The 19989-nt window shown below is 45.3% G+C and overlaps 1 protein-coding gene across 2 annotated transcripts in view; it reads right to left on the minus strand.

The window, feature by feature from the left end:
• Positions 1 to 19989, minus strand: part of LOC113441897 (opioid-binding protein/cell adhesion molecule homolog) — a 766143-nt gene that overhangs the window by 359204 nt on the left and 386950 nt on the right. The window contains exon 2 of one of the 2 annotated variants that reach the window (XM_087939115.1): positions 5318 to 5402. In XM_087939115.1, coding sequence (XP_087795241.1) covers positions 5318 to 5402 — 85 coding nt within the window. Of the gene's footprint in view, positions 1 to 5317; positions 6512 to 19989 lie in introns of those variants that run through there. The other variant, XM_026709119.2, reaches the window with a different exon arrangement.

Below are 19989 nucleotides of genomic sequence, written 5' to 3' on the forward strand. Positions count from 1 at the left end.
CAACCTTCTGCTCAGGCAGGAAACCCTATACCATTTCAGACAAACGGTTGTCCAATCTCTTCTTAAAAACCTCCGGTGTTGGAGCCTTTATAACTTCTGGAGGCAAGTTGTTCCACTGGTGAATTGTTCTAACTGTCAGGAAATTTCTCCTTAATTCTAGGTTGCTTCTCTCCTAGATTACTTTTCATCCATTGCTTCTTGACCTGCCTTCAAGTGCTTTGGAGAATAGCTTGACTCCCTCTTCTTTGGGACAGCCCCTGAGATATCGGAACACTGCTATCATGTCTCCCCTAGTCCTTCTTTTCCTTAGACTAGACATACCCAATTCCAGCAACCGTTCTTCATATGTTTTAGCCTCCAGACCCCTAATCATCTTTGTTGCACTTCTCTGCACTCTTTCTAGACCCTCGACATCTTTTATATATATATATATTGTGGCAACCAAAACTGGATGCAGTATTCCAAGTGTGGTTTTACCAAGCCATTATAAAGTGGTTATTAACACTTCACCTGATCATGATTCCATCCCTCTATTGATGCAGCCTAGAAGTGCTTTTAAGCCAACATAAGTCCTGGGCTGCATTGTAATCTTTTAAGTAAGATCCCTCTTTTTTTTTCTACGTGAATACAACCCACGTACCCTCAGACGACGATTTCATAAGCATCGGCTAAGCTCAGGTGCAATTGTTTGGTTTTTGCCTCAGCCATTTGCAAGCCATTGTTTCTAAGTCACCGTTTATGATTTAGTGAACCCTGCCAGTCACAGTTTATTCAATAAACCACGGTTTGACATCTATTTAAACCCAGGCGCATTGAGAAGCGCTGAGCTATTCTTACCGTAATCCCGATAATAGTCGGTTTTTCTAAAAGAAATGAAGTGGCTGCATGTTGTTGCATACCGAGGGGAGAAACAGATGGAGCCTTCCCTTCCCTCCCCTCCCTTTCCAGAGGAGCTACTTGAAGGTGGGGAAGAAAGGGGAAAAACACCCCACAACTGCTGTAACTATTCAAAGGTACTCAAAAGTACGCAGAAAGTGATAGTTCGGGGTGTGGGGGGGTGATCTACTGTTCAAAGCACCTGTTTGCACAGTCTTAGTGAATAAAGCAAGCAGACATTTTTTTTCCTTTCAAGGTACTGAGGTGTTCCTTTCAGAGCTTCCTGCAAATAGCTTTTCAGGTTCTGCGTGACTTTTGAGGCAAGATTAAAATCTGTGTGGCAAAAATAATAGACGGTATTTATTGGTGTATACATTAGAAGTCATGGAGTCTCTACCAAACCATCTTTAGCCCTCATTTCTCTCTCTCTCTCTCTCTCTCTCTCTCTCTGTGTGTGTGTGTGTGTGTGTGTCCTCAGTTTGTCTTTCATTTCTCTCTCTTTTCTGTCTATCTCTTCTCTATTTGTCTGACTCTTTTATCTCTATCTCCCTCTCTCTCTCTTCACTCTCTGTCTGTCTCTTGTCTGTCTGTCACTTCTCTTCCCTCTCTCTTCTCTGTCTGTCTTTCTCTTCTCTGTCTCCCTTCCTTTCTCTTCTGTCTGCCTCTTCTCTCTCTCCCTCTCCTCTCTCCTCTCTGTCTGTCTTTCTCTTCTCTCCCTGTCTCTTTTCTTTCCCCCTCTCTTCTCTCTGTTTTTCTCTTCTCTCTCTCCCTTTCTTTCTCTCTTCTCTCTCTCTCTCTGTCTGTTGTCCCTCTTCCCCTCTCTCTCACATACACATTGACAATAACAGCCAAACTCATATCATCTGTCCTCAGCTTAAATGGGCAGCTTGTTATTAGTTGCTTTCTACACAACTGAAAAATCAATGAACAAAACAGTTGTTTGAGAGGTGGGGTGGGAGAGGGAGAGGGAGGGAGGGAAAGAGAGAATGGAGTGCAGTTCAGTTCTGAACTCCAAACATATCCACCATGTTTGGACTAGCCATCTCTCTCTCTCTCTTTCTCTCATTGTCCCTCCATCTGCCCTGGATTCAAAACTTTAATCATCTTCCCTCCTGCTACGTTAAGAAAAGGAATAGTTAGTACCAGACCGTTGGAAAAGGCCAAGGAGAAGATGGCTCCCCCATGAATAGTGGAGTGTGATTTGTCTGCCTACCCCCAATGGGTCTTTCTGTCCCAGCGAAAAAAGAGGGGAGATAAATGATGAGCTAGCAGCTGGGAGGACCAACAAATGGGCCATTGAGAAACTGAATGAGGCCTCCCGTAGCTCTCGGTCCTTTGCAGGGCACGGCCTGCTCCCCTCTGTGTTCCAAAATTTGCATCCATTTAAGAAATTGCAGTGGTCATTTCCAAAATGTGTGTGTCCTCTTCCACGGGTTCAGAAGCTTCGTTCCTTCGACATTCTTAACCTGCTTACAAATTAACCTCCTTGAGGGATTTAGACGATACATCGAAGTGAAAAAATAAATAAATAACAGATGGGCTAGATTCACAAAACACACCGAGTTCAACAACAGCAAACCAAGATTAGACCAGGGGTTCCTAAAACGTTTTGTCATCATCTCTCCCTTTAGGGCAATCTTAATGTACACGTCTCCCTTAGCAATCCAAACACAACAATGGACACAAATGGACAATGGAAGCAGTACAATGGCCCTTGGGGAAAGGTGGATTTATTGTAGCAAAGTCCATTTCATGCCACTCTGGACTTTCTCTGTGACACCTCAAGGGAAGTCCACTTCACAGTTGGAAAAACGGAGAGGCTAAAACCAATTCATCCATTCAAGTCTGTCCTGCTACCGCAACCATGCTCGGTTGTAGGGTTACCAACGTTTCCTTTCCTTATCTTGGAAACCTTGGCTTGATGGACACCAGGAAATTGATCCATAAACAAAATACTGTATAATGAAGAACAAAGTCAACCGATGATGAAACTTGTTCCAGAATTTTGGGACATCGCTGATGAGAAAGCAAGATGGCCTCACTTGTGTCCCAGCAAAACTGGCCTCACTTGTGTCCAATGCCAAGTATCCCCCACAATGGATTGGTTGACGATCCTATTGGGTGATCCCTCACCTTATTCAGAAAATAGATACAGTTGAAGAGATGCAACAACTAGTTAAACCCATTTGTGAAACGTGCGTGAGAGAGAGGGAGGGGAAGGGAGAGAGAGAGAGAGAGAGAGATTTGAGTTTACTGGTGGCAATCAAATGGTCTCTTCCTTTTGATAAACCATCAGTAGAGTACAGAAAGCTGCTTATATTTGTCCTCATTTGTCCATGCAGAAATAAATTCCTCTGAGTCCAGTGGACCTTACTTCTGGTTAAATCAATGTGTGTGTGTGTGTGTGATATTTGAGTTTACCGATGACAATTGAATGGTCTCTTCCTTTTGATAAACCATCAGTAGACTACAGAAAGCTGTTTAAATATTTGTCCTGATTTGTCCATGAAAGCTCGTGAGAAGATTTGGGGTGCCACCTACTGCACGGGGCTATCATTGGGGGGGGGGGGGAATAGACAGGCTTGTCCAAAGAGATCTTTTGGAAACCTTCTCTTTACAACTGAAAACAACTCAGAGTAGTCACAGCATGGAGAGATGGAGGATGGTAGAATTGACAAAGTGCCTGGACTTATTTCTCGGGGAGAAAGGCTACTATAAAACATGCACAGGGCAATGTGAAATCCTCACTGTACATTCTCAAAGAAAATGAAACCATCAATCCAGGCTTCAGGGCTTCAGTTCACTGTGATACAATGCCTCCCTCCCATCACCCATGTATACATATGAACAAAATAATGATAGCCACAGAATAGAGACCTCGATTATTACAAACACCCAAACACCGAAGCACAATTTCATGAAAACTGCCGAAAGCTCCATCCTTTAAATACCTCTTTTGTCTTCGATATAGGAACATAGAATTTAGGTGCAGGGAATAAAATATTAGAAGCAGGCCTGAGCAATAGAAACTTGCTTTTATAGATTGAACCAAAGCCAACTATAAATCTTTCTGGTTGGTCCAGTTCTGGAATTGGCTGGGATTTCTGCTGGTATCTCTACTCACAAAACCAAGCCTGTTGGGCAGCCTTTAAAGACCTACAACTGAGATGACCACTTTGATCATTTCCACTGGTAGCCATACAATGCACTCAGCGAGCCACGTGGTTCCATTTTGGACCCCTTACTTCTCAACTATGTGTATTACACCCCAATTCAGGGGACTCTAAATTAACTCGTTGAATTCATTCCTCTTTCAGATGCTCCCAAACTCATCCTTTTCCCCGCATTCTGGTACAACTGCTAGACTATCCATCCCTTTGAGCCTCCTAGATGATGAGTCCTGCCCATTGCTTCTTGCAAGCTCTCATTTGCCTTGGGGGATCTTGTCAGAGCAAGAATCTCCCTCCCGTTCCCTTTGCACAAGTCCCAAGCTTGTAAATTTACTCAGGGAGGGCAAAGAGAAAGCTGGCTGCACGGTCGATCCCAACCACCCACCCACGCAGGCACCAAAAGTAAGACATCTGTTTATGAGCCACTTTACATCTCTTTCTCAGCCAAGGAGTGCAAAATAAAACTGCGTGCGAGAGAAGAGAGAGCAAGCCTATCAGAATTCATCTGAGCTGCTCCGAGGAGTCAAAGATTGATTCGATATTAACAGAAAATACAAAGCAATCGATGCAATCTTGGGAGAGACATCAAGACCCCAGAAACCAGTTAGAACCAGCAACAGGAATTGGGGAGCAGGGAGAGAGGAGAGGGGTAGTGTATATGCAGGGCAGACCTACTCCTTATTTTCTCACTCATGGGTTCACAAATATGTCCCCAAGACATCGTCCACATTGGTACCCAACCCATCTCCAGAACTTCTTTTAAAGGTACCCATCCTGCAAGTTCACACCAACTCAGCTGTCCAACTGCACGACACCCCACCCCCCATCCTTTTAAAATAGGAAAGGCCTCACCCTTCTCTTCCCTCAAACATACTCTTGCCATGAGATCCATCATGTCTACAACAATCATATTCCTTTGCAAGCAACAACAGCATCTTAAACACCAGCCTTGAAATGTCTTTCAATGCCCCCACCTGCACCCAGAGGCAATGTCTTTGCATCCTCCCCAGAATTTGCCTCTCCAACCAGGCAAGCAAGCAAGCAACTCCATGCTTGGGTACCACATCCCAAGTCCCTGGGTGGAGCTCCTGCTGGTTTGGGACAATGGAAGAGGTCCGTTTCCAACAGTCATTTTGCACACACACACACACACACACACACACACACACACACACACACACACACACGGGAAACGCCCTCCCCCCCACCCCCAATAGCAAGAAGAGACCCCTAGAGGTCATCAAGAGTAGCCCAAAGCGATCTGCTCCTACCTGAGGGTGGCGCTTTCTCCTTGCTTGACGGTCACGTTGTCCATGGCCTTGGGGAAGGTGGCATCTCCGCTGCGCACCGGCACTCCTGCGGGCACAAGGAAGAGCAGCCTGAGACACACGACCACCAGGCACCGCCAGGGCAGGACTAAGCAACCCCCGACCCCCATCCTGGGATGCAGAGACGTCCCTCCAGGCTAAGGTAGATTGCGCCGGCAAGCGGAGGCGAGGCTGACGGAGACTGGGGGAGGCGGCCGGGGGCAGCGAGCGCGGAGCAAGAGCAAACCCCGAGGCGCTTCTCGGGCGGCGAAGGGTTGAGGCTGCTCGACGGTTAAGCGGGGCGCCCGGGAGAAATCCAGCTCCGGAGAGGCGGGGCGTCCAGCAGAGGGTCTCCCGACGCTGCCAGGCGCGGGGAGGGGTGGGGAGAGGCGGCTGCAGACGGGACGGCCGTCCCGGGGCAAGCGGGGAGCTCCCAGCTCTCCTTCTAGGTCCGGGTTCCCCAAAAAACAAAACAAACCCCAAACCGGACTAAGTCGCTGCAAGGCTCCGGGGCGAAAAACTTTCTGCGCCCCCGAGGAGGCAGGCGAGGCGAGGCAGCGTCCCCACCGCGGGCGAGGAGTCACGGGGGCCCCGGCGGTGGCTTCTTTTCCTCCGCGCGCTCGCTCCCTCCTTCTCCAGCCAAGCGGCCGAAGGAGCCCCCGAGCCCCGACGCCGCCCTGCGTCTCGGTCTCCTCGGCCGTCCGGGCTTGTGCGGCTCCGCTGCTGCTGCTGCTGCTGCTGCTTCTGCTGCTGCTGCTGGGAAGGCTGCGCCCGCCGGCTTAAGGCAAGAGGCGGGCGGGCGGGAGAGGCGGGCAGGAGCCTGCCGCCGGTGCCGCTACTTCTGGCATCCCCGCACCTCTCGCCCCGCTCGCCGGGCGCCTCTGCTCCGCGGTCCCTCCCGCGCGCGCCCACCGACGGGTTGTCATGGCACCGTCTCCATCGCTGACCAGGACGCGGGCTCCCCGGTGCAGCCACAGCGAACCGGGGAGACTTCGGCACATGCAGCGCCCTGCGCGAAGGACACGCCGGAGCGGCGGCAGCGGCGGCGGCGGCGGTAGCGCGCGCTCTCCCTTCCCTCCCACGCGCGTTAACCCTGCCGGCGCCGCGGTCGGGGACTCGGTCGGGAGGCTGGAGCCCCGCGGGGAGAGGGCGGCGGAGGCTGCTTCCTCCTCCGAGGGGAGGAAGGGGAGCGACCCACCTACCTACCCCGCTTGGCGCGGCCGGGACCGACACACCCCCACCCCCAACACACACACACACACACACACACACACACACACACACACACACACACACACACACCCATGGCCGGGACTTGGAGGTGCGATGCTCGTCCAGGCTCCTCTTCCAGGACTCGTCGTCCTGAAAGCGGGGCAGGGCGAGGGAGAAACGAGCCCCGTGGGGAATTGTTTTTTCAGAGAAAAGAAGGAAGGAAGGAAGGAAGGAAGGAAGGAAGGAAAAGAAAGAAAGAAAGAAAGAAAGAAAGAAAGAAAGAAAGAAAGAAAGAAAGAAAGAAAGAAAAGGAAATGAAGGGAGGGAGGGAGGGAAGGGAGGAAGGAAAGAAAGAAAAAAGAAAGAAAGGAAGGAAGGAAGGAAGGAAGGAAGGAAGGAAGGAAGGAAGGAAGGAAGGAAGGAAAAGAAAAGGCAGAAAGAAAGAAAGAAAAGGCAGAATGAAAGGACAGAAAGAGAGGGAGGGAGGGAGGGAGGGAAGGAAATGAAGGGAGGGAGGAAAGGAGGACAAGGGAGGAAGGAAAGAAAGAAAAAAAGAAAAAGCAGAAAGAAAGAGAAAGAAAGAAAGAAAGAAAGAAAGAAAGAAAGAAAGAAAGAAAGAAAGGGCAGAATGAAAGGACAGAAAGAGAGGGAGGGAGGGAAGGAAGGAAGGAAGAAGGAAAAGAAGAGAGGGAGGGAGAGAAGGAAATGAAGGGAGGGAGGAAAGGAGGACAAGGGAGGAAGGAAAGAAAGAAAAAGAAAAAACAGAAAGAAAGAAAGAAAGAAAGAAAGGAAGGAAGGAAGGAAGGAAGGAAGGAAGAAGGAAGGAAGGAAGGAAGGAAGAAAGAAAGAAAAGGCAGAATGAAAGGACAGAAAGAGAGGGAGGGAGGGAAGGAAAAAGGAAGAAGGTAGGAAAGAAAGAAGGAAAAGAAGGGGGAGGGAGGGAAGGAAATGAAGGGAGGGAGGGAGGGAGGAAATGAAAAGGGAGGGAAGATTGGGGAAGCCTACAGGACAGTTGTGAAGAATAGAATTAGAAGGGAAATGGGAAGTTGAGCCATCCAAGCCTTTCTGGACCTCCTTCCAGATGGGTGAATCTAGGCCATGCTAGATATAGTAATCCACATACTGATGATGTCACCAAGTTGGGTCATGAAAGGCTTGCAAGAAAACAACCAAGCTCAGAGAGCACCAAGGAGCCCACATTGCAATCCAATTACTTCTGAAGGAAGCCATGGTGGGGAAAGTGGCATTTCCTTCGCATGCAAATTTGCAATGAATGCCACTAAATTCTCTGGTGCTAATTCACTGGGTCGGAGTGGGAGTTAAGGATGATTGTTAGTCCAAGGTAAGGATCAACACTAGCAAACAATATGGTGACTCCAATAAAGGAGAATATTTCCACTGATGATGTCACCTAGTTGGGTAATGAAATATCTGCAAGAACGCAACCAAGCCTAGAGACCACTTAGGACCTCACAATATGATAAATAATCTCAAATCTCATTTGAGTTTGACTTCTAGTGGTTACATAAAAACATGCATTTGTCAAGAGGCAACTGGACTTTCTGGACCAGAAATAGATAGATAGATAGATAGATAGATAGATAGATAGATAGATAGATAGATAGATAGATAGATAGATAGATAGACAGACAGATGGATAGATGGATAGATGATGGATAGATGATAGAAATGATGTAGGATAGATAGATACAAAAGATGAGATAGATAGATGATTATGTTACTTAGCTGAATAATGATACATCTGCAAGAAAACAATCAAGCTCAAGAGAGCACCAAGGAACCCACATTGCAACCCAACTACTTCTGAAGGAAACCATGGTGAGGAAAGTGGCATTTCCTTTGCATGCAAATTTACAATGAATGCCACTAAATTCTCTGGTGCTAATTCACTAAGTTGGGTGTGTGTGTGTGTTTGAGGACAAGTGTTAGTCCAAGGTAAGGATCAACACTAGCAAACAATATGGTGTCTCCAATAGAGGAGAATATTTCCACTGATGATGTCACCTGCAACAACAAAACCAAGCTCGGAGACCACTCAGGACCTCACAATATGATAAAGAATCTCAAATCCCATTTGAGCTTGACTTCTAGTGGTTACATAAAAACATGCATTTGTCAAGAGGCAACTGGACTTTGTGGACCAGAAATAGATAGATAGATAGATAGATAGATAGATAGATAGATAGATAGATAGATAGATAGATAGATAGATAGATAGATAGATAGATAGATAGAGTTCCTCTTCTTTTTCATTAAAAGTTTACCTTTTCCACCAGGAAATGTTTGAAGGTTGCAGGATACAAATTATTAGGATATTAACTATCCTGTTATTAATAGGATATTAACAGAGTATTGCCTCTTGAAAAAGCACCTTTGGGACAGCCATGACCTTTCTTAGCAAGACTACCAAACTCTGCAGACTTGGCCCTTCTTCAAAATTATTATTTCAACTCTCTTCTTCCATTTCAAATGTTCAGCCCTGTGATTTCCTGTTGATTTTTTTCTCCCCTTCCAAGTCCTAGCTAACCAAGCCTTTTCTTGCTTAGTTTCCAAGTCCCGATCCAGTCAGTCAGATGGTTCTACCTGCTGAGAGACAGGTGGAATATGAAATGAATGCTCTGCTCAGCCTGAGATTTCAAGACCTTAGGAGCTGTGTGTTCTACTGAGAAGACAAGGCAACCTCAGCAAGATTTAATAGAGGTGCATATTATTGGATCCTTCAAGATTAAGGCATGCAGGACTCAGCCGGTTTGGACCAGTTCTGGTGAACCGGATATTAAATTTATATCTGGTTTGCCAAACCGGTAGTTGAACCAACCGACTGGCCTCCTCAACCCTCCCTGCCCTTCCCAGCAGTTCCCACGTGGCCCGTTTTGGATGCAGGTAAGTGGAGGCTCCAGGAGGGTGAAAAACGGCCCTTCTGAAACTTCCAGAAGTCCAGAAACAGGCCTGCTTTCAGCTTCTGGAGGGCCTCCGGAGCCCAGAGAAGGCCATTTTCACCTTCCCCAGAGGCCCGAGGGAAGCCTCCGGACTCTGGGGAAGGCAAAAAACAGTCTTCCCAGAAGTTCCAGAAGTCCAGAAACGGGCCTGTTTCTGGCTTCCAAAGAGCCACCAGAGCCTGGGGGAGGCTGTTTTCACCTTCCCTGAGGGAAGCCTCCGGACTCTGGGGAAGGTGAAAATTGGCCTTCCCGGAAGTTCTGATAGGACACGCCCATCACGGCCTTGCCCACCCAGCAACCAGGCAGAGAACCGGTTGCTGGGATTTTTGAATCCCACTCCTGCACCCAGGGTTGGAATTTAACCACATTGTTGGAAAACCTAGAGTAAGACAGTAATTCCTGGTGTTTTTTTTTTAAATATATGCAAACCCTTTGCAAAACCAGAGTTTCTCGTTCTTGAGGGTAAATTTTCTTGCCTGAATGCCAATTCTTGTCCGGCAAAGCTTCCAATTACCGAGTTTGCCGACACAGCAGACGGTTGCAGTTCTGCACAAACAAAAACAAACACCCCCCCTGCAACAACGTCCAATTCAGCTAGAGGTTTTAGAGCATTAAATATGGAAGGGTCCTTAGGGACCCAATTTGTGGGAAAAGTGCAAAAGACAAAAGAGGAGAGGAAAAATAAGAATATTCCCTGGGTTTCTCTCTGGTTGCAAGCGAGTCTGAAAGAAGTTTCAGTGCTTCGCCGTGAGAAACGAGAGCAGATGGAATCAGGTCCATCAACCTTCAACAGTCATGCGTGTCTGGCATGGGGGAAAGTTTCATCCCGGGCATTTGCAGGTAAGCCAGGAAGAGAAGAAATTCTGTCTTTGAAACCTACGGGTGTAGACAATACTAAACTAGACAAAATAATGGAGAGGTTTGGTATATGGCACCTCCAGAGGGAATTGCAGCAAATACAACTTTCTCTTCGCCTTCTTTGACAAGCAGCAAATGTCAAAAAAAAAAAAAATCCCCTGCTGGAAATGTTTTCAAGGAACCACATTCTGGGGTTTTCCCTCTCCAGCTGGATCATGAGCTAGTTTGGGTGTAGCCTCAAGGGAACCCCAGCAAGGACTATCGTGCCAGTATTTTTGAATATTAACATTTTATCCTTCCGACAACTCTATACTCTTGGTTAGGCTGGCAAAGAGCTGCTAAGCTTTGCAAATGTTTGAGAACCAGATAACCTTCCCGGTCCTGAACTAATCACTTCCACACAGACAGAAGTGTGATGACCCAAGGCGTGGCACAAAGACAACATAGTTAAATAAGCAAGAAGAATCCCTTTAATTATCTCCAACTCTGCCCCAATGTCCAGGTTATCTTTGTCTGGAGAAAAACTCTCTCAGGAAACAGCCTTTAAGGGGAGAAAATTCAGTCCGAAAACAAAATACATACAAACTGCAACTAAAAATCCAAACGAACCACACTGCAGTAATTAACTGGACAGGACAGGAGAAGGAATTACAGACTTGAAAGCACAGCCAAACGCACACAGTTGGGAAGATGCCAGGAACCCAGGTAAGCCTTGAGGATACCAGGTTATTCACGCTTTGATCTCAACAGTTTGCTGTGCACAACTTCCCTTTTTAAACACTGTGTTCCCAGTTGCAGCTAATGAAGGGAATCAGGGCCCTTTCCTCCCCACGTAAGCCATGCAACTCATGTTGCTCCCTTCTCTGTTCCTCCCTGTGTGCCCTAGGATGAAGAGGGGGTGGGCCTGGGTCTTCCTCTCAATTCCCCCTCCCTTGCTCTACCTCTTCTCTGCTCTACCCAGCCGGACTTTGCCCTTCCCCAGTTTGTTCCACAGCCAACAGAGCCACACTTCCACTCTCTGTCAGCTGCTTGGCCTCCCACTCCAAATCAGATTCTGACAGGGGTATGACAAGAGGCCTTCATTTGTGGTTTGTACAACTGGGATTTATTGAATGGATTTGAGGTAGGCCTCAACGTATGATCCGCAAACTGAGCTCGTAAATTTATGTTGCTGCTAAGCAAGACAGTGGTTGGGTTAATTTTGCCCCATTTTACAACCTTTCGTGCCACTGTTGTTAAATGAATCACTGCAGTGGTTGAGTTAGTAACGTGGCTGTTAAATGAATCTGTCTCCTTCCATTGACTTTGCTTGTCAGAAGGTTACAAAAGAGGATCACACCATCCTGGGACCCTGCAACCGTCATAAATACATGCCAGTTGCCAAGCATCTGAATTTTGATCATGTGACCATTGGGGGGCAGTCATGGTTGAAAGTATGAAAAATGGTCATAAGGGTTGTTTTTTTTCAGTGCCATTGTAACCTTGAATGTCACTAAAGGAATGGTTGTAAGTAAAGGACTATCTGTACAATTGTCTGGTTTTACACAGCACATTAAATCCTAAATGTTTACAAACTGTAGTGGCCGGCTTAGTCTTTTATCCAGGGGTGGGATTCAAAAATCCCAGCAACCGGGCAGTGAACTGGTTGCTGGGTGGGTGTGGCCATGCTGAGCATGGCTTACTGGAACTTCCTTTTTCTGGCTTCCAGTAGTTCTCCAGAGGCCGGGGGAGGCCATTTTCTTCCTCCCAAGGGTCCAGAGGCCTCTCCCGGGCCTTTGGGAGGGCAAAAACAACCTCCCCTGGTCTCTGGAGGCCCATTGGATGCTGGAAATAGGCCCATTTTGCAACTTCCGGTTTTTCTGGGAAGGCTGTTTCTCACCCTCCCAAGGGTCCAGAGGCCTCTCCTGGGCCTCTAGAAGGGTGAAAACAGACTCCCCTGGCCTCTGGAGGCCCACTGTATTCCAGAGACAGGACCATTTCTGTACTTCCAGAAGTTTTTTCCCCTCCGAGGGCCTCCACGTGGATCATTGAAGATGGGCTGCATGGAGAATCCTGGGAGGGGCAAGGCTGGGTTGGTGGGGCCAGCTGATCAGTTGAAATACTGGTTTGGCGAACCAGCTGTAATAACATCCGATTCACCTGAACCGGTCCAAATTGGTAGAATCCCACCCCTGCTTTTATCCAAAGATATACATGTAGTCCTCAACTTATGGACAAAATTGGGACCAGAATTTCTGATGCTGAGCAAGATGATTGTTAAATGTTAGGTGAGTCATGCCTGACTTTATGATCCTTTTTGCCCCGGTTATTAAATGAATCACTGTGCTTGTTAAGTGAATCACAGAGATCTGGCTTCCTTCGTTGGTTCTGCTTGTTGGAAGCCACCTGGGAAGGTAAGCTAATGGCAGTCACGTGACACCAGGATGCTACAATTGTCGTAAACACAATGCTGGTTGCCAAGTGCCCAAATTTTGATCACATGACTGTGGGGATGCTGGAACAGTCATATGTGCGAGGACTAGACATTAGTGACTTTTTTCACTGCCTTGTCAAATCAAACCAAATCAAGTTTATTACAGTCAAAGACCAGAGACCAGAACAAATAAAAACACCCAATGAATATCCAGTTAAAAAAATTCTGAAATAAAATAATAAATAAGAGATAAAACAGTGCCTTGTAACTTTGGACGGTCACTAAATGAATAGTTGTAAATGAGGACTACCTGTAATAAGATTGAAGCTTTGTTTAGTATGTAGTGCAAAAGCAACCCCTATCTCTCTCCCTTTACATTTAGAATCAATATCCAAAACAATAATCCAGGACAAAAGTATCACTATCAAGTACCAAAAGGATGGAGTGGCCCTACCTAAGGATATTCTTCGATATAGATTTACAGAAATCATATACAACTATTCTAATCTCTTCATTTGAAAAAACAACAACAACTGATGGGCCAATTAATCTAAACACCCACTCTCTATCAACAGCAGGGATTAAAATCACAGTTTACATGCTTTGGGGGAAAATAAAGAGAAGAAAATAATTTGTGCTTTTGCAAACCTTCAGTGTACAAAAGGAGCTAAGGATGGTCTAATAGGATAAATAATAACATATTCATATCCTATTAATAACAGGATAGTTAATATCCTAATAATTTGTATGCTGTAACCTTCAAATATTTCCTGGTGGAAAAGGTGAACTTTTAATGAAAAGGAGGAAATTTATCTATCAGTCTGCCTGCCTGCCTGCCTGCCTGCCTACGTACCTACTATGTTTCCCTGAAAATACAACCTACTCAGAAAGTAAGTCCTAGCTTTATTTTTACATGTGCACCCAATATAAGCTCTAACCCCAAAATAAGCCCTAATTAAGATCCCATCCACTCCAGGGTGCACAGGTTAAAAAATAAGCTAAGGTGGGGATGGGGTGGGGATAGAGCTGTCCTATTACTTACCTTCAAATAGTTGCAGCCAGACTTTGCACACCTTGGCCATTTCTTATTCTGCAGCTGGTAAGGCTTTCCTGAAGGCCTCTGTAGCTGATAACAGACCTCTGGATCAATCAGGAAAGCCCTCCTGGCTTCGTTGGACAAAGAAATACTTGAAGGCCTTTGACAGAGTAAAGAAGACCAGGGGCGATGCAGGAAAGTGAGGTGAGCCAGTGAACGACCTCTCCCCCCCAAAAATAAGACCTGGTGCATTTTTTGGTGGCCAAAAAATGTAAGACAGAGTCTTATTTTCAGGGAAACATGGGTATCTATCTATCTATCTATCTATCTATCTATCTATCTATCTATCTATCTATCTATCTATCTATCTATCTATCTTCTATATCTATCTATCTGTCTGTCTGCCTGCCTGCCTACCTACCTACCTACCTACCTACCAGTATAGTGGTGCAGTGGTTAGAGTGCAATATTGCAGGCTAATTCATTTCGATTCTCACTGGCTCAAGGTTGACTCAGCCTTCCATCCTCCAAGATTGGTAAAATGAGGACCCAGATTGTTGGGGCCAATATCCTGACTCTGTAAACTTATTAGAGAGGACTTCAAAGCATTATCTATCTACCCATCCACCCACCCACTTTTATATCCATCCATCCATTTCAAAAGACATGACAGTCATTAAGCAATGGACAAGTTAGATTCCTACTGTAATTCTGAGCATACAAATAAGTGTAACTGAATTCAGTGGCACTTCTTAGTTAGACGTGCACCATTCATCATGGAAACTCTTAATGATTAGTTTGAAATTAGCATCGTGTTTGAAACTACCAGATCTTTGCTGCAAATGCCATTGAAACCTTGGGACTACAAGATCTTTGCTGGGATGACAACACAAAATGTTTTTCCTGTATTTTCCTTACTGTCTAGCCGCTGGCAGTATTTTTGCAGTACAGGTTGGGGAGTCTAGATTTATGGGATACATTTTCTTTTGGTGGTGCTGAAGGCTGCAGTCCAAAAATAGATGTGGCCAGGATAAGGGAGGTGAACCCTGAAAGAGAAATGTTTGAGCCCACAGCAAGAAAGATAAGGGAATTTTTTTCCATCCTTAATAAATGCCTTTTTCTTTGCATTGTATTTGTAAAATGGTATGTGAAAATTGCAGACTGCATTATCAAATCTCCTGGAGTATGAATTTGGATCCCCTGCGTGGTCTAATTTTTTTATAGATTTGTAAACCAACTAGCTTCATAATACAGGACTCATTTCTTCTCCATCCATAAATATTTTGTTTTTAAAAGTCCTAAACCTTCACATTTAATTCTACAACAGTCATCTTGGAAGTCAACTTAACCCTCGGTTAAGTTAGAATAGAATAGCAGAGTTGGAAGGGACTTTGGAGGTCTTCCAGTCCAACCTCCTGATTAGGCAGGAAACCCTACACCACTTCAGACAAATGGTTATCCAAGGAGAATAGCTTGACTGCCTCTTCTTTGGGGCAGCCCCTGAAATACTGGAACGCTGCTATCATGTCTCCCCTAGTCCTTATTTTCGTCAGACTAGACATACCCATTTCCAGCAACCATTCTTTATATGTTTTAGCCTCCAGTCCCAGTCCAATTTATGCAAACCAACATGCTAATCATCAATTATAGCTTGTAAGCCGTAATGGCTTGTGTTCATTTGACCTACCAACCCAAAATCAAGCTACTGTACACTAAAGGTAATGGTTTCCCTATTCAACCATGTCCCAATCTAGGGGGTGATGGTCATCTCCTTTTCTTAGCCAAAGGATCCAGCATTGTCTGAAGATGCTCCTATGCTCATGTGGCCTAGCATGACTAAATGCCAAAGGTGCTGTTACCTTCCCAATGAAGTGGTACCTATTTTTCTACTTGCATTTGCCTGCTTTCTAACTGCTAGGTTGGCAGGAGCTGAGGCAAGGATGGGAGCTCATCCCATCGCAAGGCACTTGGGTCTCGAACCTGGGTTATCAAGCTCACCATCTTTAACCACTGAGCCATTGGCACCCGCCCCTCAGCAAACAACACTCATATACCAATCCCACCTCAGTCATGAACTGAGCGCCATTGGTCCATATTAATAGTCTACTCAGAGGTGGGCCGCTACTGGTTTTCCCTGGTTCGGGCAAATAGGTAGCTAATTTTATTGTTTTTATTGACTGGTTCTGCAAATTGGCAAATCCAACCCTTGGCTGTCCCCGCCCACCCTGAGCCTCCCCTCCCAGGAATCTCCATGAGTCCATGTGGCCCGTTTTGGATGCCAGGTAAGGACCTTCACGGAGGCTCAGGAAGGGCGGAAAATGGGCCACCTGGAGGTTCCAGAAGGACAGAAATGGGCTCCCGAGGGCCTCCAGAGTCTGGGGAAGCTGTTTTTGCCCTCCCAATGGCTCAAGGAAAGCCTCTGAAGCCCGGGGAGGGTGGAAATCGCCCCTCGCCATAGTGCAGGAGGCTGACTAGGCCATGTCCACCTCGGCCACACTCACCCAGAGAACCAGTTGCTAATTTTTTTTGAAGCCCACCCCTTGCTCTGCTCCTAGATTTTGTGCTAACAAAAAAAACAAAAAAGATCAAGAGAATTGCAGAGCGAGAAGGCAAAAAACATAATCCACATTTAAAAATGACCCTGGGATGGTTTTCCAAAGACCTAGACCTAACAGAGGAGGTGCAGTTGGGTTTTTCCTTCCCCAATTTCTCCTTCTTCATCCTTTACATTTTTTTTAAAAAATGAGCATTCTCTATAGGCTGCCTCAGGATTGTTCTGGTCCATTGTGTAAATCAGTGTTTACCCCTCTGGATAAAAAACAAAAAAAAAGTAATAATGAAAAAATTGACACCTACCACCTGATCCGAAACACTGCTGAAAAAAACAAGATGGAAAAAAAAAGAAAGAAACAATGCACAATGCATCAGAGAATGATTTACAAATAAAAGAACTTCCCTGTTGAGGTGCGTGCTTGGCTTGGTATGGAGATGAAGAGGCCCCTTGAGACAAAAAGCGATATGTAAATGGATGTTGTGTAGACAGGGGTTGACAGGTGGAAAGCAGAAGTCTAGGAAGCAATGAAAAACTGTCGCGTGGCAATATGCGACCCTGGATATAGCAAGTGTTCCCTCTGGTCTTCTATCAAGCCTCCCTTCTCACCCCATTCGATGCACTATCCAAACTAATCAGCCTCCTATTTTTGTCTCGGCTTCACGATCATCCCAGCCGCCTTCTTTAACTTGCATTTCAGGGCTGACTTTCATTATTTCTGGTTTGGTCAGCAGATGACATGATAGCCCGGCATAATTTAGAGTCTGATGATGGGATGAAGCGGCATTCATTTATTTTTAATTATTTATATCCCGTCTTTATTGGGTTTTTTTATAAATAAGGTGGCCAACACAATACCAGGTCTGAAATGACATATGATTTCCTCCTTCCTAGAAGATCTCCAAGGTCTATTCCTATTGCATTGCATTGCATTGCATTGCATTGCATTGCATTGCATTGCATTGCATTGCACTATACTGCACTGCACCGCACTGCATTCTATTCTACTCTACTCTACTCTACTCTACTCTACTCTACTCTACTCTACTCTACTCTACTCTACACTCTACTCTACTGTACATTCCAGTATCTGTTCTATTCTATTCTATTCTATTCTATTCTATTCTATTCTATTCTATTCTATTCTACTCTACTCTACTCTACTCTACTCTACTCTACTCTACTCTTGTACTCTATTCTAGTCCATATTCTAGTCCATTCTATTCCTATCCTTAACACCATCCCTTTCCCATTCCATCCCATCCATTCCTATTCCTATTTCTATTTCTATTATTTCTATTTCTATATTCCTATTCCTATTCCATCCATTCCCATTCCATTATATTCCATTCCATTCTATACACCGTACTCCTTCCACCTGCTATTTTCCCCAAAACAACAACCCTGTTGAGAGAGTGTAACTGGCCCAAAGTCATCCAGTCAGCTTTAATGCCTAAGGCAGGACTAGAATTCACAGTCTCCTTCATGATTGGCAGAAGTCACCCCATTTAAAGTTACAGCAACATTGGAAAAAGGTACATATGACCATTTTTCACATTTATGACTGTTGAGGCAGCTCCATGGTCACGTGATCAAAATTCAGACACTTGGCAACTGACTCACATTTATAATGGTTGCAGCATCATGGGGTCACGTGATCTCTTTTGGTGACCTTCTGACCAGCAGCGTCAATAAGGAAGCCAGATTCACTTAACAACCATGTTACTCATTTAACAACAGCAGTGAGTCCCTTAACAACGGTGGCAATAAAGGTCACAAAAATGGGGAAAACTTCACTTAACCACTGCCTCTGTGAGCAACAGAAATGTTGGGCTCAGTTGAAGTCATACGTCGAGGGCTATTATTCATTCATTCATTCACTTATTTAATTTATATTGCTGCCTATTCGCCCATGGTAACTCGAGTTGGCTTAAAGAATGTAAAACCATATTTAAAATAAAAAAACAATAAAAAGTAACAAAAAGAATCAAATAAATTAATAAAGTACAATAGAACAAAGTCTGGAAAAAAAAAATTTCTACGTACAGTGGGGAGATTCAATTTTTTTTACTACTGATTCTATGGGTGTGGCTTGGTGGGCGTGGCAGGGGAAGGTTACTACAAAATCCCTCCCCACCCCACTAACCTGCTTTCCAGCTCCGTTCTCCTGTGTAGGGCAATCAAAGGAGACCCAGCCGATCAGCTAGGACTCAATGGGAGGCAGAGAATAGAGGGGGGCGGGGCCAATAAGAGGTGGGATTTGCTGGTTCTCCGAACTAGTCAAAATTTCCACTACTGGTTCTCCAGAACTGGTCAGAACCTGCTGAATACCACCTCTTGACTATCTATATGGCTTCAGGGCTGGTTCCAAACTGCATGCACACTGGTTTGCACGCACAGACATGCACCATAAGTTCATTTGCTCGGATGACATTTAGTCTATGCAGACTGCACCACTATTAAAGGGAAGTTGAATTTTCTCCCCTTCCCGCCCCCCCCCCCCATTTTGTCAACTTTCACATTATTTCAGGCTGCTAATTGTATTATGTTCTGCAGGGTATGGGAGAGAGAATTAATTCTAACGCTTCCTCTCCCGTCCTGTTTGCTTCACTTTTGCTTCTTTTGACTTGCCAATAATTATTCTTGCTTTCCCGGCTTCCTTCCGATACGATGCGCCACACTGCTATTAAAAGGGACTTCTGGAGAAATTGGACATTGGCAGCTGGGGACTCTGGTGACCAATTAATAGTGTGTCCCAAATGCCAGCCAGGATTGTAATTAGAGTAATAAATTCTACACAAGATGTAGATTGCAAAGGGTCAAACCAGCATTCCTCGCTTTATTGCATTACAGTCAAGAATCATAGTCCCAAATCTAACCAAGGCTTAATTTGAGTCAAAGTTCAACTCCTGGATCTATTTTCAAATCAAAGTTGAGCCTAGATTCTATGAAGAAAAGGAAGCTATTTCTGAGCTCATTCAGGGTGTTATTCTTTCACAGAAAATGACATTCTGAACCACTCAGCAATATTTGCAAAATTCTTACCTGGATTTTCTCTTTGCTATCTGGACTTTCCCCCCCAGTTGCATGACAAGTTGACCATGATCTCAAGTTTTTCATGTTTGTATTTTTTTATCCTACTGTGGCAACAGGGCATGCTTTGATATATTTTTTTTTAAAAAGGAAATCCTACAAGAATGACATGTTGCATGAAGATCTTTTGTGTAGAGTTCTACTAAATGCTCATTGAGCAAAAAGGGTTCCCCTCCCCTGTCAGACACTGGGATGACTGATGAACTAAACAACTTTGATGGTACAGCCAGATGGTAAAACTCTCTGGCTGCTGTTTTTCCAATGCCAGTGAAGGTGAGGATTTATATTTTGCTTAGTTCTGGTTGTCAAAAAGCTTCTCAAAACTACAATCAAACAAAAACAATATTGATACAGCTTTATGTATAGTTACATCTATAGCAAGAGGTGGTATTCAGCAGGTTCTGACCAGTTCTGCAGAACCGGTAGCAGAAATTTTGATTAGTTTGGAGAACCGGCAAACACCGCCTCTGACTGGCCCCGCCCCCATCTATTATCTGCCTCCTGAGTCCCAGC

The sequence above is a fragment of the Pseudonaja textilis genome, chromosome 9 (genome assembly GCF_049901715.1).
Source record: "Pseudonaja textilis isolate UNSWEBS1 chromosome 9, rPseTex1.2, whole genome shotgun sequence".
Classification (NCBI taxonomy): domain Eukaryota; kingdom Metazoa; phylum Chordata; class Lepidosauria; order Squamata; family Elapidae; genus Pseudonaja; species Pseudonaja textilis.